A 27,646-nucleotide genomic window follows, 5' to 3' on the forward strand; every position below is an offset into this window, starting at 1 on the left:
AAACAGTCTAGATCCATTCAAATTAGAACTTACCTTCAGGGTAATATTCCAGTTAACAAGCCGAGTGACTAAAAGATGGGTGTGGTTAAGCGTTTAGGCTTTGAAAATTTAGTTGCATAAACCAACCTTATTAAACTAACCCTTATCTTTGTAGCTCTTTCTTCACCGGTTTCTACTACTAGTTCAAAGCCCTTTGTCTTTTGTCAATTCTTCACAAATTTATTGTCTCTTTGTCTAAAAGTTTAAAAGTTTCCTACTCTGGTCACTTCTTCAGGTCTTCATTCTGTGAAGGTTCCCACGTACATACATGTGAAAATTCAATAAAACTTGTATGTTTTCCTCTTGTTAATTTTTGTCAGTTCAATTTTCAGATCGTGCCAGGGACTCTAAGAAGGTTAAGGAAAACTTTTTCCTCTTTTAGAGTAGCAAATGAAAATCTCTATTTCAAGGTGCGGGACAGGGATATTCTGAGACATTTCACATAAATTGTGATAGTTTCCAAGACATTTCTAGCTGCACAATCTGGAATAAATTTCTTAAACTCTCTGAGACTCAATTTTCTCCTCTGTACCATGGGGAAAGTAATACCTACCTCCCTAATATATATACAAATATATGAAAGAGTCTAACAAAATGACTGGTCATAGTACATAGTCAATTCATGTTCTCCTTCCTTCCTTGCTCATCCTTCATTCTTAAATAGAGAGGAAATGAAAAAGTAAGTAACTGCTTGCATGACTTTACTTATAAACTTGTATTTGTTTACACATCATACAATTCTTTCAAGATATAAGAAATCAATGGAAATTAGTTTTTGCTCCTAAATTCTGTGATTACAGACCTATACTCACTCATAATTTCCTGCTTCTTAAAGTAACAAGATTACATTGCAGATTTTCTTCTTCTCCAGTGAGCGATACTAGCAGATCATTTTGGAACCCCAGAAAGATGAGTATAAGGCTCTCTGAAATCACTGTGGAAAAAAAAACTACTTTAGTAAAGAACTTTAGAATACCAAGATGACATATAAAGGCAGAGGTGCACGGACCCTACGTGTTTCAAGGGTGGATAGGAAAGGCTGCCCAGTCTCTAAAGTGAATTCAGGAGAAGGGAATGCTCCTCCCTGAAGCCCTAAGTATTTTTACAGAATTCTGGGGAAGAGAGAGGCTTGTTGTTCTTAGTAAGGCACTGGGAAACAACAATCTCCCCATCCTCCACACACACTCTAAATTTGTGGAAGAGTTCATGTCAGTTACATATCTATAGTTACCAAATGATATAAAGAATATACAGTATCACAGATTTAGCCTATTATCCCAATTCCTGCTGTACCATTATAAACAAAAACAAAAGCAAAAGAAAGCAAACAAGTTTCCCCCAAAATCACCCTTTTTCAGAAACCTCCTTTCTCAGCTCCCTCTGTAGTCACCTCTGTGGTAGCTACTCTGTTCATCTCTTTTGCTCCACTTAATATTTCTCTTCATCTCTTCCCCACTTCCATTCTTCCATAGGATATATTTTACAAGAAGTCCTTGACCTTGAGACACTCCTGGGTCCCTTTGCTGTAATCACAATCCTTCACCAGGCTTTTCAGCTGGTTTCTTCCTTCTTCTCTGGACCTATAATTCCTTCCCCTTCCCACTTTATCCCATCAGTAGCCCTGCTGATACGTCTTCTCTTTCTTCCCCATTGGTCAGGCTCTGCGGGTCTTCTGAAACCTTGCTACTATTTCATTTCCCAAAAGTTGAACAAATTTATGATGCCACAGCAATATGAATATTGCTGGCATGTCCATGGAAAGCATACAAAAAATATCTTAATGATTACAAGTCCGAGCAGTAAACTCACACTTACATTGTGCAAATACGACTGTTAAAATTTTTTATCCTTCTTTTTCCACTTTCTTTTCCTCCTTCTCTCTCTTCCTCTTCACTTTTCTTCTGCTCCTGCTATTTCTCCCTATATATTTTATAGATTCTGGGATTTCAGAAATTTTTTTAGATACTACTTCTATACCTTCTCAGAACCCAAATAAAGAAAATAAAATCATACTTATTTCTAGATTGTTTCAGCCATTTGAGGTTTGCATGATCCTAGGTACGAACTAAAAGATTCTTATCTGGACATGGGAACTAATTACCCAGTCCAGTGGGATACAAACCTAAACTTGTCATTAGGAAGAGTCCTTTTCTATTTTAAAGAAATATCTGTTTAATCTTGGGTATCATAAATCCATTTTTCACGCACTTTACTTTTTGAAATATGTAGACTTCCCCCGAAATTATGTATCTTTTATGTCTAGCTTGATTAATCAAAGTTTTCCTGTCATTATGACATGATAAAAAATGTAAATACATCTTAGGAATATCACATTATAATCAGTAATACTACCTAAAATATTCACTTACCAGGATATGAAGTCTTGATTTGCAGTTGGCCCTTCTCTTTAATTACAGTTGTCTTGACTAATTCATCCTTTTTTTCCATCATTTTTTCCTTAATGTATCTTCAATGTAATATGACAATTTTAAGTGCACAGAAAACTAGAGAAAAGAATATGATGGACATCTCTACATAGATTACGTACATTTAACAATTGTCTGTATTGTACAATATTTGCTTCATTTGATTATTTTGGTTGAAGTATTTCAAAGCAAATTCCAGATATCATGACATTTCACCCCTAATTCATTTTTTATTTTTATTTTTATTTTTTTTTTAAATTTTTTTTTTCAACGTTTATTTTATTTTTTGGGACAGAGAGAGACAGAGCATGAACGGGGGAGGGACAGAGAGAGAGGGAGACACAGAATCGGAAACAGGCTCCAGGCTCTGAGCCATCAGCCCAGAGCCTGACGCGGGGCTCGAACTCACAGACCGTGAGATCGTGACCTGGCTGAAGTCGGACGCTTAACCGGCTGCGCCACCCAGGCGCCCCCCTAATTCATTTTTTAAAGGAACTTTTTAAAAATCATAGCTACAATACCATTACCACATCTATATAAATAATCCCCTAAAATCATCTAATATTCAGTTCATATCTGCATACCCTCTTGCTCCCAAAAGGATTTTTATTGTTGGCTTGTTTGAACCAGCATCCAAATACCAAACACTGCCTTTGGTTGTTATGCCTGAAAAGTCTCTTTTAATTTAGAACAGTGCCAATCTTATTCTTTTTTTCTTATAACAATAACTTGAAGAGAACAGGACGATTGTCCTGTAGAATACTAATACCAATACTTTGCATTTTTATGCCATATGAGCCTGAAAAATTTTTCCATGTCCTTGCTTTTCATATTTGCAGTTTATTCATATCTTTTGTTCAGTTATCCACAGAAAATTTTGTTTCTCTTATGACTATTAGATAGCTCTTTATGTGTTAAGTACATTGAATTCAAATTTTAAACACTGTAGCTTTCCATTAGGCATTTTCTAAAATTCTTTCATTTTCTTTTTTAAGAATCAATAGGCAAATGTATTATTTTCCTCTGTTTTCTTGTTTTGTTTAAGACCTAAGAAAATTTTCATTCACCACACATTTGTTAAATAGTTTCTTCTAGTTATCAATGATATGTTTTAATACTGTTTTGGTTATGTTTACTTTGTGTCTGACTATAAAAAGTTATATCTTCAGGGCATCTGGGTGGCTCGTTCTGTTGGGCTTCCGACTTCGGCTCCGGGCATGATCTCATGGTTCATGGGTTCAAGCCCCGCATTGGGCTCTGTGCTGACAGCTTGGAGCCTGGAGCCTGCTTGGGATTCTGTGTCTCTTTCTCTCTCTGTCCTTCCCCTATTCGTGCTCTGTTTCTCTCTGTCTCTTAAAAATAAATAAACATTAAAAAAAATTTTTTTAAAGTTATATCTTCAAAATATATCTCAGTAATTCTCACTCTGACTACCATAAAAAATAACAACTAAGAGAAGAAAAACTAAAAATAAAAATAAATTTTTAAAAATGTGGGGGGTATGGTAATTACTACCAAGAAACTTGACCAATACAATAGTCTAATAGATAAAAATAAATTTTGGAGTTACGTAGTAGATCTGACCTGCCTCTTATGAACTGGGTGTTACGAGCTAAATTGTGATCCTGCCTCCCAAATGCATATGTTTTAAACCCTCCCACGAGCTCAGAATGTGACTGTATTTGGAAATAGGACCTTTAAAGAAGTAATTAAGGTAAAACAGGTCATATGAGTGGGCCTTCATCCAGCATCACCAGTGTCCTTTTAAGAAGATGAGATTAGCACATAGACATAGAGGGAGGATAGTGATTGGGAAGACAGGGAAGAAGACAGCCATCTACAATCCAAGGAGAAAAGCCTTAGAAGAAACCTACACTGTAGACACCTTTATCTTGGATTTCTAGCTTCCAGAATTCAGAAAATAAACGTCTGTTGTTTGAGCCACCCAGTGTGTGAGCTAGCTATGGCAGCCCTAGCAAACAAATAGACTGTGTGAGCTTGAATAAATTACTTAAAATGTTCTAAAGCTCAAATTCTTCAGCCATAAAATGGGGACAAAAACAATACCTACCCTGTAGGGTTATTGTGAGAATTAATGTATGTAAAGCTCATAGCATAGTAAGCACCAAATAAATTCTAGCTTTTATTATTTTGAAGATTAAATGAGATTATGCACGTTAAAGCACTTTACTCAGTGTCTAGTACACAAAGAAAGCTCTGCTGAGTATTAGCTAGTTTTAATAAATTTTCCATTTTTAGTACATTTTCCTATCTCCAAACTAATGCCTTTTAGACCAGTCTAGCTTATTTGTGCTATAATTAAGTTAGATGCAACAGATTTTGACCTACCAATGAAAGAAATTAACCAAACCAATCCCATCCAACAAGCATTTGTTGAGCATCTACATTTTGTTAGATTTATTCCCAAATACTTAATACTTTGATGTTATATTAAATACTATCATTTCTTAAAAATTCTATTTCTATTTGTTTGAAGTTCTGTTATAAAAATGCAATTTATTCTTACAGGTTATTTTCTATCAGCCTTGTTAAACTTTCCTATTGAGTTAAAAATTTTATCCTGTAGTTTCTTCTGGATTGTTTATATTCACAATCAAACCACATGCAAACAATGAGAATTTTGTTTTCTTTTTTCTAAATTTTATGTGTTTTGATGAACAAAATTCTTTAATTTTAATATAATTAAATGCATTAATATTTTCTCTTATACTCAGTGACTTTTGTCTTAAGAAACCCCTTCCTTACCTCAAGATCTAAAAGATATTTGTGTGTATTTTCTGCCTAAGAGTTTTCAAGTTTTATTTTTGAATATTAGTCCTTAACCCATCTGTCGTTCATACACACACACGCAGTAGGACAAAATATAATTTCTAGTCTAGCTTGCTGTGGAAACTAGCTGCCTCTCCGGCTGATCTCATACCACGCTTCCTTTTGCACTCATTGTTTCAGCCATTTTTGTCCCCTGTTCACTTTGTGATTCTCCAATACAGCTCAACTCCTGTCATGGCCTCAGTGATGAGTTCCGCAGTTTACTCTCCCATTAGAACTTCCTTCCATTGTAGCTGTACTTTTGCTTCTGCTTGTGTGATTACTTGATTAATATCTGCCCGCAGCTACACTGTGAACTCCATGAAGACACGAGTTCTATCTTGGCCAAACTATTCTCTATCTTGACCAAACTATTGTAACCCCCAAACCCAGTAAGGTCCCCAATAAATATTTGTTGAAGTAATGAATATATAAATATCTCTGTATCTATACATATAATGAAAATCACCAACACCAGGGTTGCCAGGTGTTATCGGTAAGAATGAAGACCCTCACATTCAGAGCATCTGGGATGGGGAGCAGGGATCTGAAGTCTGTTATGCTTGTTAGATGCACTGCCCTCACCCTCTGTGGGGCAGTGGCACCCAAATATCTGAGAACTCCTAATGTCATCACCAAGTACCTTTGTAAAAGCCAAATGACCAGGTTTCTCCGGTCTTTCAAAGTCTCCCTAGATCATTAGCATTCCCATAGCTCCCCTGACCCTTGTATCCCCCTTTCTTCCCCTAGCCAAACTCAACTTTCTGAAGCTTTCACTACTCAAACTTCCACTATTAGAGCTTTCTATTCTAGCATTTCCACTATTAGAGCTTTCTATTCTAGGATTTGTAATTGTAACTTTCTCCCTGTCCCGCTTTATTTTTTTCAAAAGGAGGACGGGGGAGAGTAGTCTGAATTGGGTTATGAGGCCCCCCCCGTTGGGGGGTACCTCACCTCAGCCATTGAACTCACTTCGCTGGCCGTGAGTCTTTTCCAAGCTCCGGCTAAGGAGGCATCCGCCAGGCCCCTCCTCGAGGGCGGGGTCCATGGCATCTCCTGCCCAGTCTGCCCTCGCGCGGAGCCCCGTTCTCTGGGAACTCACCTCCCCGAAACTCAGGGAGGACCCTGTTAGGGCCGCTTTTGGCCCTAGTCTCAGACCTTCCCAGGGGACATGGGGTAGAGTGACTTAAGGCACTCAGCGCGTAGCCCCACCGATGAGCTTCCCTCCGCCCTATGGGAAAGGGTGGCCCCGCCGAGCATTTATAAGACTCCCATACCTAAAGACATTTCTCAGTTATGGTGACTTCCCACAACACACAGCAACATGCAAATATCGAGGGGTGTACCGCCCCTGTCCTTTGTAGACGTCTTCTCTCCAGGACGCACGCGCGCTGTATTCCCGCCTTGTGACTAGGCGGGCGATTCCTGGGAGAGGGTTGATGACGTCCAAGTTCTGGCTTCATGGCGGCCCGGCGGCGGGGGACTCGCAGCGGTAGGGCACGAGGTTCGGAGCACATTGTAGGGGGCTAATGCTGGAGGGGCGGGGAGTCTGAAGGGAACGGTGCCCTCTGCCCTAGCCCCTCCCCTTCCGTCGCCCTTTGACCCGCCCTTAGCTATCAAGCTAGTTTAGGTGTAAAACTTTTAAAATTTCGGTTCTCAGACCTTTTTGGATTACAGAATTATGAGAAGGGCTTGCTTGTAGACATCTAATAACTAACAGTGCCAGCACTATTTTAGACACCTAATGTCCAATTAAAAAAAATTGTGAGGTGCATCATTATGTATCACTAAGAAAGGAAAAATGCTTCCAACTAAAACGTGATCCATTGCTTATATGTCATCCACTGTAGGATGCATACCAGTTTCAGAGATAGTAAAATTCAGGTTTTAGAATTGATGAGCCATCATACTCTCTGTGTATTATGTTTTTAAGTGCGTAAGTCCATCCTACAAATTATATACCATTTTTGTTATCCTCTGGATTTTACAGTGGGGGCAACTAAAGTACAAAGAGATGAAATAACTTCTACAGGGTTTCACAGCCAGAAGAGACAGGGCTAGGCTCTAAGCTAGAGACAAACTCCAGAGCACTCTACTAACCATAATCTCATACCACCTTAGTTTGAGGATAGGTGTTGAGAAAGTTTGGGGGCACGAATAAATAGAGATAAGCAGGCTATGAGACTCTTGCCTTAGGCTATGAGCTCACAAGAGCCCATGGGGCTCCATTTTAATTTAATTTAATTTAATTTAATTTAATTTAATTTAATTTAATTTAATAAGTTTAGTTTATTATTTGGCTAGAATAGCAGTTTAGGAAGTGATTTCTCAGACTATTATCAAGAACAGTGGTTTGCAGTTATTATTTCTTTGTAAATTTACAAAACCATCTTGAGCCATTTGTTTAAAAAGATGATGTTTTTTCAAAGTAGGGTCGTGTTCATTGGGTACTCATTCTTTCTTTTGGTTCTTTGCCCATTCTTTGTGCCCGTAGCTTCTGCAGCATTAAACAAAGCTGGAAGAGTTAATAATAGCAACGTAGCTACAGAAGACTGGCCTCCTGCAAAGAAAACTCGAAGATGCGAAAGGCAGGGGGTAAAGAAGGAGCCTGTGACTGAAGGAAAGACCAATAATGACAGGACAGCAGATAAGCAAGGTCAGCTTCAAGTGGTAGGCCAGGGAGGCTAGCAAGAGTGTCTATGGGAGGCTGTGGGTGAGGGATGTCTTGTTCTTTCAACTCTTCTTCCTTTCTCAAAGATATAATTAATATTCTATCCTTTGGGTGTAGTACTCATCTACTTTCTCGGAATCTTCAGTTTCATGTAGTTTAAACAGCTTGAGAACTGGGCAGATCAGGGTTGCTTGGGAAGGGCAAAGTTAATTATGACATGATAGCTATTTTCGATCCTCATATAAGTAGCTGTAGTCTGTATCTGTCTTTCCTCAGAGTCTGTGAAGACTTTGCTGTTAAAGGGAAAAGCTCCTGTGGACCCGGAGTGCACAGCCAAAGTGGGGAAGGTGAGAGACTCCTCTGCGCATTGGTTTCTCAGAAAGCAGTTTTTCATTTGTTACTTGGATTCTTGTCCAGAACACTGGTAGGATTCATTTTAGGAGTCCTTTCCCAAATACTGCTTGTGATTAATTTTCTCTAAGGCTAGGAGATGGAAGTGGTGGAGTTTGGGGATAATAATCAGAGTATTTCTAAATTCTGGGGTTGTCATCAGCTTCCCACACCTCATTCTCTTTCTCAGTTAGAAAATTATACCATTATCAAGGAAGAACCATCTCTGTTCTAATGAGAAACTGCCCTGGTATGGCATGAGTTACTGATAAATGTGAAAAGGTTGTGAAGAATACAGAAAAAAGGCTTCCTCTGGAGGTTTTAACTGTCAGAATCATTTGTTTTTCTGTAATTACAAAAAAAGCAACGTGTTTTCATTATAGGAATAACAGGTTATGGGGAGAAGAACATACTTTGGCATTTCTTTCCTTGGAAGATGGCTGTTGGCAGTGCTGGAGAATGACACCTTGAGGCAGAAGAAAATTTAGTGTCACTTAGGATCTCATTAGGGCTGAAACAATACTAATGTCAATTTTTTCCTTCTCTCTCTAGGCCCATGTGTACTGTGAAGGGAAGGATGTCTATGATGTCATGCTAAATCAGGTAAAGGGAGGAGCCATTCTATTTATGGCAATTCTTCTTGATAATTACTGATGACAGTGTCCCAATGCCCAGATCTTTCATTCTGAAGTCCCTTATATTAGCCTTTTCCTTATAGCAATAACTGGTACCTGTGACCAAGGAAGAGTCATCGGTTTATTGGCTTCCATTTGTAAACCTCTCTCTTATGTTCATATTTCTCTCATCATAGACTAATCTTCAGTTCAACAACAACAAGTACTATTTGATTCAGCTCTTAGAAGATGATGCCCAAAGGCACTTCAGTGTTTGGATGAGATGGGGCCGGGGTAATGACTTTTATTATGGATCTTCTGATTGGTCATTCAGAAACCCTGAAGCGGCTTAGTGAGTAACCAAAAGATCCCCTGGGTTTCAATTGGTAGAATGGAGGCTCTGTAACCTGGGAGGAGCTTGCAAATGGAATAGCAAGCATCCTCATTGGAAAAACCTAGGGCAGCCTGTTGAGGCTGGGAGTATCCTGCAGTTGGTCTGCTAATGCTGCTCAGGGACTGTGGCAGTTAGCAGGTAACTAGTATCAATAGGATCAGCTTCCTGGATCCATTCACCTTTCCTTCTCCCCTTCCTGCCCATTTGTCACATGCTAAGCAGGGAGACCTTAGAGAGCTGGCTTGTTTCGAGAGAGAACTCTTCTTGGATTGGCAGGAAACCATCTTATGTGTGGCACTTACTTTGCAGTGGGGAAAATGGGGCAGCACAGCTTGGTGGCTTGTTCAGGGGACCTCAACAAAGCCAAGGAAATCTTTCAGAAGAAGTGAGTACCAAAAAAATACTATTCTTCTTGGATGTGTCTTCTTTAAGAATTTTATAGGAAGTGTGATTTGGCCTCACTGTTAATGTATTTCCACTGTGACATTCTGTGACTGAAACGCCAAACTGCCTCTTTAGTTAGTGATTATATCACCTAATGTTGAAATTGACTAAAAATAGAAGAATCTAATATAATTAGCACATGACCAACAATTAAGGAAACTTGGGAAACCCAAGTGGGTAGGATGAGAATATTGCAGCTAGAGTTTTAAAAATTCTTTCACTATGATGTGGATGCAGAGCTTTCTGGAGTCTCTGAGAATCTTTCAGAGACAGGGAGCAGATAGGGATCTTTAGTCTAAAATCTCAATGGCTTATGTGGTATTTTGGGGCCTTTAAGAAGCTCAAGGACCCTTTTTTCCCATCTTTTTGTTCCCTTTGTCTCCAGAGCTTTTCTTTCTATTCAGGATCCTAATTTAGAGTCCAGATTTGTGGGAAGTTGGGTATAAAAGAGTTCTAAGAAGTTTGGGGGTTGGGGGGAGACATAGTTTGGAGATGTTCTAAGGAAACAATTATAAGCCCATTCCTAGTAGACCCTTATTTGTAAGATATTCTCACCATCATGGATTCTACAGATTCCTTGACAAAACAAAAAACAATTGGGAGGATCGTAAGAAGTTTAAGAAGGTGCCTGGAAAATATGATATGCTAGAAATGGACTATGCCACCAATGCACAGGTAAACCGACTACACATTTGGGGAGAAAACTGTTTCCTTTTAACCAAGGTGAAGTCTAACAGAATGGCTTAGATCAGGTCCTAGACTAGAACAGACCAGGGTGTCTTGAGTCTTGCTGTTCACCACCTAACTGAAGATAACAGCTACCTCAGGGATAACTTTCACGGATCTTTGTAATCTTAAAGGGACTATAGAATGAAGATAGAAAATGCTGTCTAGTCTCTACTGTCTAGTATGGTTCTTATAAAATCTTAGGTCCTGAAGTTTAATGTATGGATCCAGAGAGGAGTAATATATAGTCACAGTGATGAAACTGCATTTAAAGTTGTCTTCACTTTTGGGGCGCCTGGGTGGCTCAGTCGGTTAAGCGGCCGACTTCGGCTCAGGTCATGATCTCGCGGTCCGTGAGTTCGAGCCCCGCGTCAGGCTCTGTGCTGACAGCTCGGAGCCTGGAGCCTGTTTCAGATTCTGTGTCTCCCTCTCTCTGACCCTCCCCCATTCATGCTCTGTCTCTCTCTGTCTCAAAAATAAATAAACGTTAAAAAAAAAAAATTTTTTTTTAAATAAAGTTGTCTTCACTTTTGGTTATATACTACCAGTATATACCATACCAATAAAGAAAATAATAATAATTTTGACAAATTGAGTTGCAACCAGGATGCTGAAAACTGTTACATACAGTATCTGAAAAATGTAAAAGTCTTAGTCATTTTAAGATGAGAAGATCTGAGACATAGTAGCTGTCTTTACATACTTACCAGCATATTAGGAGAGCCTTTTAGACTTATTCTGAGTGTTTAACTATGGGAGGCAGTTGTAGGAGTCACACTGAGTACTCTAACTACGTTAATAATGGAATGAACCTGTGGTCTAGCAAAGGCTGATTGATGTTCACCTGACAGGAATATTGTAGAGCCATCCCTTGTAGGGACCTCAAAATAGATACTTTCATATTTTTCTTTTCTTTTTTTTGGCTGTAGAATGAAGAGAAAACAAAAAAGGAATCTCTTAAATCCCCCTTGAAACCAGAATCGCAGCTAGATCTCCGTGTACAGGAGCTGATAGAGTTGATCTGTAATGTCCAGGCCATGGAAGAGATGATGGTAGAAATGAAATATGATACCAAGAAAGCCCCTCTCGGTAGGACTTCAGATTCTATCCTACATTCCCTCTGTATATTTCCTAGTTCCTTTCATGGAATATTTAGTCACCTTCATGATTTAAAGCTTGCTGATAGTATGAATGAAGAACAGGAGGTCTGGGGTAACGGGTAGTATGAGGGGAGAGAAGCTGTTTTGAAAGTTGAGTGGTGAGAGTCTTTGTTGGGTAGGCATGTGAATACAGTTTACAGGGTAAGACTCCACGTGTGGGATCTGATGCTCTTTGGCTGGGCCTACAGGGAAGCTGACAGCGGCACAAATCAAGGCAGGCTACCAGTCTCTTAAGAAGATTGAGGATTGTATTCGGGCTGGCCAGCATGGACGAGCTCTCCTGGAAGCATGCAATGAATTCTACACAAGGATCCCACATGACTTTGGGTAAAGCCTGTGCTGTTACTTCTCTTTGGTCTTCTACCTAACCATATCCCCTATATCACTCAGCAGCAACTATAATTTTTTTAATCTTTCATTTCTAATTAAATGATCATCTTGGATAAACACAGAGCCAAAATAATTTAGAGATAGCCTATTTAGTCGGCTTACAAGTTTGGAATGCAAACTCCTGACCTGATTACAACCATATTTTCTGACCAAATGGAAGTTACCCAAGAGAATATGGGTCTAGCTATCTAACCAACAAGTAAAATACCTTCAGACATATAACTCCCTAATTCAAATGATTGTAGGTATAATACATTTTATCTTTGTTGATGCTATATTCTGGTGTTGATTCTGTTTTTATTCCTTTCATTGCTTTATAGAGCTCTGTGACCTAAAAATAACCCTAAGTGGTCAACAGGTCTACTTCTGCTTCTAGACAGGACTATATCCAAATTATTCTTTATGGATATTGATATAAAGATTCATCTATTATTTAAAAAAATATGGGAAATAACAAGTGTTGGAAAAGATGTGGAGAAAAGGGAACTCTCATACACTGTTGGTAGAATTGTAAATTAGCACAGCCACTATGGAAAACAGTATGGAGATTCCTCAAAATACTAAGAATAGAACTACTATATGGACCAGCTATTCCACCTCTGGATATTTATCTGAAGAGTATGAAAACATCAATTTGAAAAGATATGTGCATCCCTGTGTTCATTGCAGCATTATTTACAATAGCCAAGATATGGAAACAACCTAAGTATCTATTGACAGATGAATGGATAACAATGTGGTATATTTATACAATGGAATACTACTCAGCCATAAAAAACAATGAAATCTTGCCATTTGCCACAACATGAATGGATGGATCTTGAGACTGTTATGCTAAGCAAAATAAGTCTACAGAGAAAGACAAATACCATATGATTTCACTTATGTGGAATCTAAAAAAAAACAAAACAAAAACTAATTCACAGATACAGAGAACCAGACAGAGGAAGGTGGTTGGGGGTGGGCAAAATGGGTGAAGGAGGTCAACAGTATGGTGAGGGATGGTAACTGGACTTGGGATCACTTTGTAGTGTATACAGATATCAAGGTTATATACATAACCTCTCTTCATATATTTATATATTTGGAACCTCTCTTTATATATATACAGATTCTCCCTCACGTGGAAAACCCCAGTTTTTTATACTTATTTTCTAAAGGACCTGTCTTTAGTCTGTTACTTTCAGTCACATGCCTTCGGTCACACATCAGAGAACTGATTATGAATTATATCTCTGTTCTTAGACTCCGTACCCCTCCATTAATCCGGACAGAAAAAGAGCTGTCAGACAAAGTACAACTACTAGAGGTGAGACATGTGTAGATTGGGAAGCATTAACTCTGTTCCCAAGTTCCTACACATTGATCCTGCGTCTCATCTTGCCAGGCTTTGGGAGACATTGAAATTGCCATTAAGCTTGTGACGATGGAGCTGCAAAGCCCAGAACACCCATTGGACCAGCACTATAGGAAACTACATTGTGCCTTGCACCCTCTAGACCATGAAAGTTATGAGTTCAAAGTAAGAAAAATGATCATGTATTTTCCTGCCTTTAAGACCCATCCCCCTAATCCCACTGTTCTCTGAGTGCTTCTGGTTAAGAGCAAACTTGTACATAGAGCAGAGTTTTTGTGTACCAGGAACTGGGGAAAGTACAGCTCTCTCACTGCCTTGTGAGACCATTAGGGAGCAGGAAGTCTGCCAGTTTTTGCCAGAAGCCCCAAGGTTCTTCAGCTCAGTCTGGTCTCTTGTACAGTCCATATCAGCCATTTCTTTCATTTTTTTTCACAGGTGATTTCCCAGTACCTACAGTCTACTCATGCTCCCACACACAGGGACTATACCATGACCTTGCTGGATGTTTTTGAAGTAGAGAAGGAGGGTGAAAAAGAAGCCTTCAGAGAGGACCTTCATAACAGGTCTGAGTTTAGCTTTGGGTTTGGGAAAACATTCCCTTGCCTGAAGTGTGGTTATGGGACTTCTGGAAAATGGCAGAAAATGGCTTTTTTGTGCTTATGGCCTATCCCTGCTGGAGAGCAATAGAGGGCAATAATAATAATGGCTTTTCCCTAGGATGCTGTTGTGGCATGGTTCCAGACTTACTAACTGGGTGGGAATCCTGAGCCATGGGCTTCGAATTGCCCCACCTGAGGCTCCCATCACAGGTTACATGGTGAGTAGAAATTGAATCCTGGAAGGAAGCTCAGGGTAAAGGATAACAATAATTTTCGCAGTCCTTTTTTTTCTCTTGTATTTCTAGATTAGGATTCTTCCCAAGAATTAAAACAGCTCACTAAAAACCCTAACATTTCTTACCTTTTCCCTCTTCCTTTAAATTCCTAAAGATATCCCATCTACCCCCTCAGAAAGAGAGACTCACCAATACATCTGCCTTCTCTGGCAAGGAGAAACGGAGAAGGGTCTATATAGTGTTTAAGATAATGGCAACATAGGGTCACTGGTATAGGCCTCCTTTCTAACACAGTGGGTTAAGCAGCTGACCTTCATGGCTGTTGATATATTTCAGTTTGGGAAAGGAATCTACTTTGCCGACATGTCTTCTAAGAGTGCCAATTACTGCTTTGCTTCTCGTGTGAAGGATACTGGACTGCTGCTTTTATCAGAGGTGAGATGAACATATTTATGATCTCTAGTTTGTTATGAGTTCCTATTTTTCCAAAGAGAACAGTTTGACTCTGGAACCAGGAGGTATACCTGGGAGAACGTGAGAGGGGACCAAGGGCAATTTTCATTCTGTTCCTCTGCAGGAGTAGGGGAAGAAAGTACTGATGGGATTTTCTGTTTGGCCTTAGAGCCATCCACTTCTCAGTAGGATGTGGGTGTTAAAAGATCTTTTGCTTTGCAGGTAGCTCTAGGTCAGTGTAATGAGCTACTAGAGGCCAATCCTGAGGCAGAAAGATTACTTCAGGGCAAACATAGCACCAAGGGACTGGGCAAGATGGCTCCCAGTCCTGCCTCCTTCATCACTCTGTAAGTATTCAGTCTAGAGGGCCAGAAGACTCCTTTTGGTCAGATAAGACTCTCTACTTTTTGTGTTCCAACTTTTGACACTGACGCCGATGTTGACACACTTTCTTCCACTTGGCAGGAATGGGAGTACAGTACCCTTAGGACCAGCAAGTGACACAGGAATTCTGAATCCAGAGGGTTATACCCTCAACTACAATGAATTCATTGTCTATAGCCCCAACCAGGTCCGCATGCGATACCTTCTAAAGGTACGGTTTAATTTCCTGCAGCTGTGGTGAATGTCAATAGTAAATAACCCGGATAAGATGTGATCTTCAAACAAGAAAATGTGTAGTGTTGTACTTTTGACTTTTCTGATATTTTATGTAATAAAAATAGCACAAATCTACCATTGGCTTCTTTGGGCTCAACTTCTCCAAATACCTATTTCTTCTCACATTCGTACTTCTTCATTTTCAGGACAGAAAGTACCCATTGCTCTATGTATCCCACAGCTAGCTACAAATTACTCAGGATCCTGTTTCTTCACAGAAGAATAGCTTCTGTGCATTGACGATGCTAATGGATAGTGATGTTTTCCCCCCACTTAATTCAATTTTTATGCAAACTGAAGTTTGTTGGGTATTCTTACAAGAAGGGTAGAGACAACAGAGGCCGAATTGTTCCCTTGTTCCCATCCAAATCTTCTAACTTGACTTTTTCCCCCATTTACCAACTGCAGACCAGGTCTCCCACCACTTATCTTAGGATTCAGCAGATGTCCAAAAATCTGGAAGCACTTAGAGGACTTGTCACTAAGCCTAAATACATCTCAGGGAGGAAAGGAGAGAATAGAATGAATTTTGACATACCCTGTTCCATTTAAGAAGTACCAAAGTCCAGGTCAGATCCAAAGACTTCCTGATTATTTGTAAACACATGCAACACAGACACACACACACACACAAACACAGACAAAACCATACTTCACTAGATAAAAGTGAAGGTTATTTAAATGAAAACAGTAGCCTGTAACTTTTTAGAGATCAGATTACCAGTCAAAACTTAAAATGTACATACCCTTTGACCTAAAAACCACAGATCTGCATGTTTGTATAGATGATGTCAGTGTAGCGTTGTTATATGTAAAAAAAGATCCCTAGTTAAATATATTCACTCATTGAAATACTGTGCTGCTATTAAAACTAGACTACACACTTCCCCAAAAAGTAAGAGTATTTCCCAACTCATTCTATGAGGTAACATGAAACCAAAACCAGATAAAGTTATCACCAGGAAAGAAAACTATAGATCAACTTCCCTTAAGAGTATAGATGCGCAATAAAATGCTACCGAGCCTAAACCAGTAACAAAACGGATGATACACCATGATGAAGTGAGATTTATCAAAGGAATGCAAAGTTGGTTCAACATATGCAAATCTATCAGGGTAGGACAAAAGTCACATGACGATCTCATGAGATACAGAAAAGGCATTTGGCAAAATCCAACACCCTTTCATGATAAACATTCAGCAAAGACTGGAAAGGAATTTTTAAAAAAAATTTTTTTTAATGTTTATTTTTGAGAGAGAGGTTGAGACAGACCATGAGTGGGGGAGGGGCAGAGAGAGAGGGAGACACAGAATCTGAAGCAGGCTCCAGGCTGATCTGACAGCACAGAGCCCAACGTGCGGCTCGAATTCATGAACTGCAAGATCATGACCTGAGCCAGTTGGACACTTAACCAACTAAGCCACCCAGGCACCCCCTCAAAAAAAATTTTTTTTAAGTGATCAAAATTAACATCACCAGTAAGAAGTCATGTTGATAACATGTGCTTCAGATATGATATAACAAGAAGGACATATCATATCTTTTATTCTTCCCTTAAATCCACAATCTTAGTTCACTCATGAAAAAACATGAGACAAAACCAAACTGAAAGACATTCTACAGAACACTGAACCAGTATTCTTCAAAAGTGTCAAGGTTATAGAAAGACTGAAAAACTCACAATTGGCGGAGACTAAGGAGACAGGATGAGTAAATGCAATGTATTCTGGACTATAGAAAATGGGAAATCTAAATGTGGCTATGGAAGTTGTTAGTGTTAGAGGAAGCTTGGTGAAAAGTATATAGGAATACTCTTCTGGAAATCTTAAATGATTTAAAAAAAAAGGATTAAGAGCCATTTTACTGGAAAAACACCAATGCCAATAGGTTCTTTAGGGGTATAACTGTGTATCTGGTTCCTGGTTCTCCCCAGTACGAGATAGGATGATACCTCTCTCCCTTTTGACAGTGGGTAGGGCTATGTGACTTGCTTTGCTCACATTTACAAAATATGAGTGGAAGTGATGTGTTTTATTTCTAGACTGAAGACTTAGAGCCCACAGATTTTGTTTGTTTGGTTGGTTTTTGCCACATTTCATTTTTCCTGCCTTTGCAGTCACTGAAAATGTTAAGCGTGAGCAAAGTAGAGCAGAATCGCTCATGAATCCTTGCTGTGGCATGAGAAGAAATAAATCTTTGTTATTTTAAGCTGTTGAGATTCTGGGGTTGTTACCATAGCATAACCTCACTATCCTGACAGAAAACACATCCATTTTCCTGGACGGAAAGATAAGGTATTTGAAAGAATATCAGCTCCACATATATAAGTTTTTTGAAAACTGAAGAATTTAGCCCAGATTTCATCTGACCAATTAAATAAATACCAGTAATGAAGACATTTTTGAGGAAGAGTAACAAGGTAATACTTGCACTATTGGGTCAGTAAAAGAACAGTCAAGCTAGACTTACTGAACACTTAGCACATCAAATGTTTCACCCACTGCGACTCATCTAATTCTTACAATATCCCCAAGAAGTAGGTCCCATTATTGTTCCTATTTAATAGACAGGGAAAGGGAGGCATGGAGATTTGAACTCAGGCAGGCTTTTTCCAAGTTCATGCTTTTAGCCACTTGGGTACCGGGTTTCTCTTAAATAGTGTTTCTCAAACTTTCTGTGATGAAGGACCAATTGTTTGTTTCTTTGTTTTAATTTCTGGTCTGTCATGGAACAATACTTTCATAAAATTTAATAAAAATGAGGAACTAGGAAAATGAAGTGAAAAGCATACAAACTACAAGCTTCAGTTTTTATTATTAAATTTGTCAGATATATAAGATTACTGTTCAAATTTCTATAACAATTTCTAAATGCTTACTCTCAATTTCTGTACTTACTGTGAACCACTAATAATTTGTAGACTGGCAGGGCACCTGGGTGGCTTAGTCAGTTAAGCGCCAGACTTCAGCTCAGGTCATGATCTCACGGTTTGTGAGTTTGAGCCCTGCGTTGGGCTGAGCCTGGAGCCTGCTTCGGATTCTGTCTCTGCCCCTCCCCCACTCATTCTCTGTCTGTCTCTCTCAAATATAAAAAATAAAACAAAAAATAATAATAATAATGATTTGTGGACCGGCACTAGTTTACAAACTAAACTTTAAGTAGCTCTGCTCTCGATTTGAAAACAGATTGTGAATAGACAGGTAGAAACATGTATAAAAATTTGGTATATGAAAAATATATTTTTGTGGATGGGTAGGAGAAGACTGCTCTGATGTCCTATGATCCCACAATCCAATAGCTATAATTGTGGAACTCATCCAGATACTAGGAGACACTGAATTTTTTCTTAATGATAAGAACTCAGAAGATGTTTAAACTAAAACCTCAACTCCCTTGGGCACATACTTACTTTTACCTAGAGTCTCTTCTTCTTGTCACTCATAGCAAGTATACTCTGACCTTGCCAGATACAAGGTCTACAAGATAAAAAAGATAGAAAAACCCCTTCAAGGAGGCCTGGCCAACAAGGCTGAGTCTATTGAGCAAAGGTCAAGTTAGCCTTTTAATTTTCTTTATCTCCATTCCTCTAGCCTTCGGTGGGGTGCTTTTGTAGAATTTTTAAGCATGGAAGACAGACATCTAGGGCTTCCTCCTGTCCTTGGCCCATGCTTTCAAAGGAGGAAAAGGCCAAAGATTGAAATCAGCAACTTTTAGGATGATGCCATGCCATGGATCTCTAGCGTTTCTAGGTAGTATTATAAATCATAAATTTCAAAAAACCTTCATTTGGACTTCTAGTCACAAGGTGTATGGAGGAGGTGGTCTTGAAAGTATTTTTAGAGTCCTTGCATGAGGCACATGAGAAAAGACAGAAGCATGACCTATGATGAAGACATCAGCTGATGGCATTTCTTATGTCTTTATCCTCTGGCTGAGGGAGACCATGAGGCATTGGTAGAGGTAAGGAAAAAGTCCCTCAGGTGATTTCTCCATGTAAAACCTAGAATCAAGGTGCAATGAGAACAAAACTCAGTACCCCTCAACTCCCCAAATCCACAAAACTCATTTCTAGGTCAGAGTGCAGTGGTATTTCTTTAAGAGAACCTTACCAACCAGGACAAAATCTTGGCTTCTCATATACAAGTCCTTGAATTCTTGGGACATAGATCTTTAACCTTTCCCTAACCCTTAGAAAGGGCCTCAGGGAACTTCCTCTCCCATAAGATAGAATTACAGGAAAATAAGGTTCTAGAGCTTAGAAGGATCACAGTCCCTGGTGAGTCCATTGATATAATTATTCTACCTTTTCATTTGTTTTAACCTGTGTGAACTTCAATTTGAGAGATACACTTTTGTGATTTCTTCCAAGAATGCAAATTACTATATTGACAAATGTATGTAAGTCAAATGGCTGCTGCTGCTCTGTCAGAGGGTGTGAAAACCAGAAGTCTCGTTGTAGTTTCAGTGGCCTGGCTTTTCATCTCTTAGCTGGGTAGGTAGTTCTGCATAGAAGACACCGTTTCTATGAGTGGAGCCTAATGTTCTCTCTAAATGCCCTAATTGGGCACTTTCAACTCACTCTTCCTTCTTTTATGCTTTCTTCTTTTAGTTTTTTTTAATGTTTTATTTATTTATTTATTTATTTATTTATTTATTTATTTATTTATTTAGGGAGAGAGAGAGAGAATCCCAAGTACACCCCGCATTATCAGTGTAGAGCCTGACACAGGGCTCGATCTCATGAACCGTGAGATCATGACCTCAGCTGAAATCAAGAGTCAGATGCTTACCCAACTGAGCCACTCAGGCACCCCTCTTATTCTTTGTTGACTAAGTGAGAGGTCTTCAGCTCTCTGTTCACACTAAGTGCTGGCCAACATCACTCATCCCTCCTACTGGCAGGAATGGTATCTTAGGATCCTGGGGTTAGCAAATGATAGAAGATTTCTAAAGCCTGGTTTCAAAGAATGTCTACTATAGATTTGGTTCTTTTTCTTGCAGTTCTAATAAGAATTAATGTTAAATCAGAAAAAAAAAAAAACATTAGAACTCCCATATTCTTGGTCCACATCCACTTCAGAGCATAGGCAAGACTGCACTTGAGGTTTTCTGACACTTTATTTTTAAAATTTAATCAAGAAAGTAGCCACTGGTATCTTCAAGCTTTGCATCTCTAGCACAGTGGTGTCTCTGCCTTCATTCCCAGGACAGAAAGTACACATTGCCCTGTGTGTCTCCCACTGCGAGCTCCAGGGTGGAGTTAGGGCCCAGCCAAGGTTCCAGGCAGCTCACAGCCCCTTCGCATTGGAACAGGCCCAGCTACAACGGGGAACAGAAAAGGGGGAGATAAGGGCTACAAGCCTAGGGCCTCTTTACTAACTTGTTTATCTCTCACATTCATGCCTTAAAAAAAAATTTTTTTAATGTTTATTTTTGAGAGAGAGAGAGAGACAGAGTACAAGCAGGGTAGGAGCAGAGAGAGAGGAAGACACAGAATCCAAAGCAGACTCCAGGCTCTGAGCTGTCAACACAGAGCCTGACGTGGGGCTCAAACTCACAAACAGTGAGATCATGACCTGAGCTGAAGTCAGATGCCTAGATGACTGAGCCACTCTGGCGCCCCTCACATTAATGCCTTTAATCTGGAAACAGGTCAGTTGCACGTCATAGCAAAGACAGAAGAAACCAGATTTTTGATCTTTTGTACACTCTTTGCCTAAGTTTCCTCTCTTGTGACATCCTTTAGCCCTTCTTACACATATATGCACTTACCAGTTGCATACTGGGTCTCTCCCACAGCTTAACATCTCTGTCCTTTGAGGCTGTCACCAGCAGCCCTGGCAGCACATGGAGAGCCGTGACAGAGCCCGAGTGAATCTTGGAGGGAAAGGAGAAGCGGTATGGTGAGCTGTTAGGAAGCATCAGTCTGTCAGACCTAGAGCCTCCTTCCCTCTATTTGTGATCCTTCCCTCAAACTCACCTTTCTACGCTGCTGTGTCTTTAGCTGTGGGGGCGGTGACCAGCTATCTATGCTGTCATTCATAGATGGCTCTGTCCCTGGAGTTGGAGTTTCAGGCATTTCTGCTTCTTTCTGCCAGATGTCACCTGTGTCCCATTCTCCTTCCTGGGTGCATTTGGCGAGTTTCAATAGCATCCCATCAGAACTGGCACACAAATATGACGACTCTGCCATTTCAAGGGCAGAGGTTAGAGCTAGGTTTCCAGCCTTGAAGGACCTACCATCCCCCACAAGGCATCTCCAGACTCCTTCAGTCCACTCATCACACTCACCAGATTCAGGTTTGGCCTGAGTTACTAACACTAGGGTCCCATTTGGATTCTCCAAGGTCAGATCAAAGTTCAGGCTCTGCTCAAACTCTCCTGATTCCTTTTGCCTCTGTGAAAGGATGGCTCATTTTGTTTAGCCTACTTGCACTTGACCCTATCCTGCCAAAGCAACTCTTTTCAGCTCTGGGCTATTGAGAACTTTTCTTAACTGTAATTTAGATGCAGTAAAGCATATGAATCTTACATGTATGTCTGAATGAACTTTTACACATGTACACATCCATGTAGTCACTGCTCAGATCAAACTGCGGAACATTTCCATCACCCTGGAAACTTGCCTTCACGTCCCTTCCCTGTCAATGCCAGAGCACCCCCACCCCCTGTGCTAACAACATTCTGAGTTATCACTGTAAATTACTTCTGCTTGTTCTTTAACTTCATTTGAATGAAATCATGGAGCATGTACCCTTCTGTGTCTGCCCTCTTTTACCCCATGTACTGTCTATGAGATATGTCTGTTTTGTTCCAGATATTAGTACTTGCAGTGGCAAGGCAAGAGAGACATTAAAAAATGCAATTAAGAAAACTCCTATGTTGATGGTTTCCCATGATCTTTTTAAAACTAGAATCCTTTTTTGTATCAAAAAAACCTCATAGGAAAGCCGAAACCCACTATAGAATGCTCCAGTGAAGGAAGAGAAGGGAATTTAGAACCAATGCCTTTCCCTTCCTCTTATCCTCAATCATGGTCCCAAGGTTTTAAAAATATTGGTCCTGGGGGGCACCTGTTGAGCATCTGACTTTGGCTCAGGTCAGAATCTCGCAGTTCGTGAGTTCAAGCCCCACATTGGACCCTATCAGCCTGTCAGGGCAGAGCCTGCTTCAGATCCTCTATCCCTCCTCTCTCTGCCCCTCCCTCACTTGCGCCCTCCCCAAAATAAACAAATATTAAAATATATATGTATATATATATTGGCCCTGGACAAATGCTCATTTTAATACATACTCAAATAGGACTTACAATGAAATAAAGAACTCCAGAGTTCCCTAGCTGTAGGACAAACACACCATAGTCTTGATGGGTAGACAACATAATAGGATATTCTGTAAAGCCGCTCCTGGTTTATAAGAAAGAAAGAAGGCAAACCCATGAACATCTCTCTATGAGATCCCAGTATTTTGTTCTAAGTTAGACCAAACTTCAGGGTAACCACTAACCCACTTTTCCTCTTTCTGTAGCCTGAGAGGAAACAGCATTTTGGATCCTACCAGATTATAGAGGGAGCATCCCCTGGCTTCATGTGCAGCAACTCCAAATCTGCTTTGGCCAAGATGAGGGTGTGACCGTCTGGGGCCAGGGCCACACCTGTCAGGAACCCTAAGTCCTCCAGCAGAACTCGGTTCAGGCGAAGACTGGAGCGCAAAAAAGTTACATGAGACAGAAAGTTCCTATTTTAGTCCCCCTCTCTCAGGCTCCTCTGCTCCCCATGAATTCCTTAGGAGTGAAGTACAAACACAATGCATTACCTTCACTATGAATTCTCTTCCTCTTTCTGTTTTCCTTCTGTCAGTATTCATTATCACCATCTCCTTACCTGCCCAAACTAAGAATCTCTTACATGCCTGTCTTTTCCTTCCATCCTGGTTGATAAGCACTGCGGATTCTACTTGTTACAGATGCCTAAACCTCTCTCCCCACTTTGCATCCTACTGCCCAGCTCAGGGCCCACATTATTTCTTCCCTGGACTAGAACAACTAATGTAAAGGTGATCTCCCTGCCCTTCACATCTTTCTACTACTATCCATCCTCCATACTGCCACTAGAATCCTCTTCCTCAATTTCAGATCATTATTCTGTTCAAAATTCTTAGCACTGTGCTCTCCACAACCTGGCCCCAGTTTATCTTTTCAATCCAAATTCCCCGACACCCCCACCCCCACTCTCACCAAGAATCCAACATTTGGCTGTGCCCAGAATATACCATGCACTCTCATGCCTCCTTGCTTTCTGTTAATGCTACTTGCTCTTCCTGAAACATCATTCCCTTCCCTTATGGGTCTAGAAAACTCCTGCTCATCCTTTAAGCCCAACATCAAACAGCAACTCTTTTGTACACCATAAATTTCTCAAATTCTGCACCCCCAGGAATTATGTATCTCTCTCTTCATTATAGCACTAACCACTCTGCATGTTGCTGGTGGTTTACTTAAGTGCACATTCTTCCACTGTGCTTCCTTAATTAAAAGGTAATTTCAGGGGTGCCTGGGTGACTCAGTCAGTTAAGTGTCTAACTCTTGATTTCGGCTCAGGTCATGATCTCACGGTTCATGACTTCAAGCCCTGCATTTGGCTCTGCCTGACAGCGTGGAGCCTGCTTGGGATTCTGTCTCCCTCTCTCTTTGCCCCTCCCCTGCTCTCTCTCTCTCTCTCAAAATAAATAAAAATAAACTTAAAAAAAAAAAAAGGATTTTCAATCTGGTTCATACTGCCTGGTTCAGAGCTTAGCATAAAGTAGGCACTTGGTAATTATTATTTAAATTGACATGATGAGGAACCAAAAACAATTTCCCAGGGTCCTTTCCCCACTTACTAACATCCTGTTAGTTCCTAGTTCAGAAGTAGAGGTGGAGTGATTTGCTCAAAATCCTGGGTGTGAGGAGACCACCGTGGTATCACATTAACCCAGCTGCCCCCTTTCACCTGAAATTTCTCTGTGTCGAACCCTTCTGCAATTCCACTTGCCACTCGCTGACTTTTTCATTAGCACTGAGAACAATCAAGGTGTGTGCTGAGTACCAGATCAGAGCACTGATGGTGCCTGGAGCCTTGAGAACACAACAGGTCCATTTCAGTATTCCTGAGGAGCCAGGACTAACCTTCCTTCCACTCCCAGACATCCCTCTTACCCCAGCACATGCCACTACATGCACAGCCAGAACTCACATACACAAGGAACCAAGGTTGCCCCAACATACCTGTGCTGTGGCCACAGCTTTAGCTCCATGCCACAAGGTTAGTTCCCCAGTTTGATTCCCAGACACTGCCATAGAACCATCTGGGGCCCAGGCCACAGCAGTGATGGCTGTAGGACTCCTGGGCATATACCTGTCATCTGGAGAAGGAAGGAAGTGATGGATTAGAAGCTGAACCACTATTGAGATGAAAGAGGAGATATCAGGCCACCCTGACCTTCATGGTCCCATGAACACACCACTCTTTCATATGTTGCCTCGCTCCATGACTCACTCACCTGCTTCCTTAGGTACCTGCCAGAGCCGAATGGAACCATCCTCTGAGGTAGTCAACAGGAGGCCTGAGGTCTCTGAAACAGCAGCTGCACTGATTGGACCACTGTGTCCCAGGAGGGTGTGTGTTTGAAACACCTAGGAGGGGGGTGCCTAGGTGGCTCAGTCAGTTAAGTCAGTCAGACTTCAGCTCAGGTCATGATCTTACAGTTCGTGGGTTCGAGCCCTGCACAGGCTCTGTGCTGACAGCTCAGAGCCTGGAGCCTGTTTTGGATTCTGTGTCTCCCTCTCTCTGCCCCTCCCCAACTCTCTCTCTCTCTCTCTCTCTCCCTCTCAAAAATAAATAAACATTAAAAAAAAAAAAAAAGTGAAACACCTAGGAGGAAAGGATGGAGGTGGGCCCAGCGGTGGGGGGAGGGGGAGGCACAGGAATGTCAACACAACAAAAGGCTGTTCCACTATACCCCCTCCACTCCGCCCACCCCCCCCCCCCCCCCCCCCGTCCTTTCAGGGAACTCACCAAGAGTGGATGCCACAACCGTGTGGCCCCATCCAGTCCAACAGTCACCACTAGAAGCTCTGACCCAGGCTGCCCAGCTGATAAGGCACAGAGACTAAGTCAAAAGAAGGGAAGAAGCATGGGCGAAAGGGAGGGAAGGGAGCTGACAATCCCTTACCTGGCTGGGGCTCCAAGGCAGCTGCACAGTGGCTGATCGGTCCTGAGTGAGCAGGGATGCTCGTCAGCTCCACGCCCTGATGGTCCCACACTTTCAAGGTCCCATCTCGGCCCACAGACACCACATGTTCTTCCTGCCCCAGAGCACAGGATCAGTACAGAGTCCTATTGAGCAGGATATGGGGAGTGTGACTCCTACCAGGAGGTGAGGGCAGACCACTAAAGGCTTAGGCATTGTCAAAGAGTGAGGAAAACGCAGGGACAGAGTCTGGGTGGCTCAGGACTGCAATCCTGCATGAGGTCCAGATACTAAGCTGCCCTCTTCCTCCCATCACACCAACCCTCAGCCTCAATATCCTAGATCGGTTCTAATCCAGGCCCGAGTATCTCATTCTTTATACTTCTTTTACCTTTGAGATTAGATACCCAAGGCACCCAGTGTCCCAAAGCCTACTTAGCTTTCCTAGAGCCCCCACTGAGCTCTCCACTGCCTTCTCACCACGGCTACCACGGCGCTCACGGCACTCTGATGACCTAGGAACTGGCCAAGCTGCTGTTTCAGTTCTGGGTCCCATAGCCCCACAGAGCCATCACTGGAGCAGGAGACCTGCAGAGTCAGAGGTTGGAGGAATGGGATTATCAGCATGCTTCCAGCATTTTTGTGTGTTTATAATATTGGGGAGGAGCAGTAAGGCTTGTGATTAAGAACATGGGATGTCCTGGGTTCAAATCCTAGCTCTGCCATACTTTACTTTGTGACCTGGGACAAGTTCATGTCTCTAAGCCTTAGAATTCTTATCTACTCAATAAGGATAATAACAGTGTATCTATCTCATATGGCTGCTGTGGGGCTAATGCACCTGCCTGGACTTAGGACTTAGCACACTGCCTAGCACATACTAAGCACTGAATAAATAGGGGCTATTGTCCTTGTTATTAATATAATGTCAGTCAACAAACCCAGACAAAGGTGAAAAGTCTGCAATGCCAAGAAAAGATCCAGCTGCCTAAAATGCAAGGACAGGGCAGATATGACAAGTTTATTCAACTGATACTCCTTTCTCATCTCTTCTTGAGAATAAAATAGGGACTCTGCATTGGAACACTAGGTTTTACCAACCTTGAGCGCATAATTTGAGTTGGTTTTTTTTGTTTTTTTTGTTTTTTGCCTTAGGACTAAAGAAATCATAGCAATAGCCTTTAACTGCAGGGACAGGGCACACTAAATCCTTAGGGAGACAGTGTGTGTTCTTGTTAACAGCATGGGCTTTCTTTTCTTCTTCTTCTTCTTTTTTTTAATGTTTATTTATTTTGATACAGACAGAGAGCATGAGCAGGGGAGGGGCAGAGAGGGAGACAGAGAGAATCCCAAGCAGGCTCTGCACTGTCAGCACGGAGCCCCACGTGGGGCTCAAACTCACGAACCATGAGATCATGACCTGAGTTGGAATCAAGTCAGATGCTTAACTGACAGAGCCACCCAGGTACCCCAAGTGCATGGGCTTCCTTATGTTTACTGGTTCAGTTCATAACTTACCTGACCTTAGAAATGTTCTTTAATCTATCTGAGCTCTATATCCTTGTCTGTGAAAGAGATAATAGTAGTATCTGTATCTGCTTTACAAGGAGTTGTAAAGAGTAAAAGAGGCAAGACATTCAAAGAGCTTAGTTCAATGCCTGGCACATACTAAGTGCTCAATAAATGTCAGCTATTACTATTATTATAAATGGGTGTTAGAAATAGGATGAGATGGACAGTGTTGTCCTCCCCCAGGAACCCTGCTGAGCTCTGCCCCACCCCCACCTCTTCCCTTACCAATAGATTGTCTTTGGTCCAGGCACAGCCAGTGACCCAGTCACGGTGACAAGCAGAGAAGGAGTAAATCAGAACAGGGGCTTTGGGCATCCGCACATCCCAGCAGAAGAGATTCTGGATAGGTCCCAAGAGAGGGGGCAGTCAGGACCACAGGAGGGAGGCAGGAATACCAGGGCCATTTGGGGCAAGAAATTTTAAAGGGAAAGGGGATATCAAGGAAGGGATGGTGG

The 27,646-nt window shown here is 41.2% G+C and overlaps 2 protein-coding genes across 17 annotated transcripts in view; one reads left to right on the forward strand and one right to left on the reverse strand.

Annotated features, from left to right (window-relative positions):
* The first annotated feature begins 6,656 nt into the window (after positions 1–6,656).
* PARP2 (poly(ADP-ribose) polymerase 2) lies at positions 6,657–15,463 on the forward strand. 3 transcript variants are annotated; one of them, XM_058738374.1, is made up of 16 exons: positions 6,657–6,798; positions 7,789–7,950; positions 8,242–8,312; positions 8,908–8,958; positions 9,167–9,263; positions 9,673–9,748; positions 10,380–10,482; positions 11,463–11,622; positions 11,882–12,020; positions 13,329–13,392; positions 13,471–13,605; positions 13,876–14,003; positions 14,158–14,257; positions 14,612–14,710; positions 14,951–15,075; positions 15,194–15,463. In XM_058738374.1, exons 1-16 carry the CDS (start codon positions 6,756–6,758, stop codon positions 15,351–15,353), a joined length of 1,713 nt encoding a protein of 570 aa, XP_058594357.1. In that variant the 5' UTR covers positions 6,657–6,755; the 3' UTR covers positions 15,354–15,463. The 3 variants fall into 3 exon arrangements, with proteins under 3 accessions (XP_058594357.1, XP_058594358.1, XP_058594359.1); XM_058738375.1 differs by having other exon boundaries at positions 8,242–8,303; XM_058738376.1 differs by having other exon boundaries at positions 6,672–6,786.
* A 104-nt stretch (positions 15,464–15,567) lies between these two features.
* The window catches only part of TEP1 (telomerase associated protein 1), a 45,161-nt gene continuing 33,082 nt past the window's right edge, over positions 15,568–27,646 (reverse strand). For 5 of the 14 annotated variants that reach the window (XM_058738361.1, XM_058738362.1, XM_058738363.1 and 2 more), the window contains 13 exons: positions 27,417–27,530; positions 26,100–26,207; positions 25,602–25,734; positions 25,445–25,521; positions 24,930–25,062; positions 24,655–24,791; positions 24,380–24,504; positions 22,947–23,090; positions 22,699–22,795; positions 21,681–21,786; positions 21,370–21,575; positions 21,162–21,266; positions 20,489–20,708 (listed from right to left, as the gene is read on the reverse strand). In XM_058738361.1, coding sequence (XP_058594344.1) covers positions 20,586–20,708; positions 21,162–21,266; positions 21,370–21,575; positions 21,681–21,786; positions 22,699–22,795; positions 22,947–23,090; positions 24,380–24,504; positions 24,655–24,791; positions 24,930–25,062; positions 25,445–25,521; positions 25,602–25,734; positions 26,100–26,207; positions 27,417–27,530 — 1,608 coding nt within the window. In that variant the 3' untranslated portion in view covers positions 20,489–20,585. Of the gene's footprint in view, positions 15,886–18,179; positions 19,390–20,488; positions 20,709–21,161; positions 21,267–21,369; positions 21,576–21,680; positions 21,787–22,698; positions 22,796–22,946; positions 23,091–24,379; positions 24,505–24,654; positions 24,792–24,929; positions 25,063–25,444; positions 25,522–25,601; positions 25,766–26,099; positions 26,208–27,416; positions 27,531–27,646 lie in introns of those variants that run through there. The other 9 variants (XM_058738359.1, XM_058738364.1, XM_058738365.1 and 6 more) reach the window with 9 other exon arrangements.

This window comes from Neofelis nebulosa, chromosome 7 (assembly GCF_028018385.1).
Source record: "Neofelis nebulosa isolate mNeoNeb1 chromosome 7, mNeoNeb1.pri, whole genome shotgun sequence".
In the NCBI taxonomy this organism is placed as follows: domain Eukaryota; kingdom Metazoa; phylum Chordata; class Mammalia; order Carnivora; family Felidae; genus Neofelis; species Neofelis nebulosa.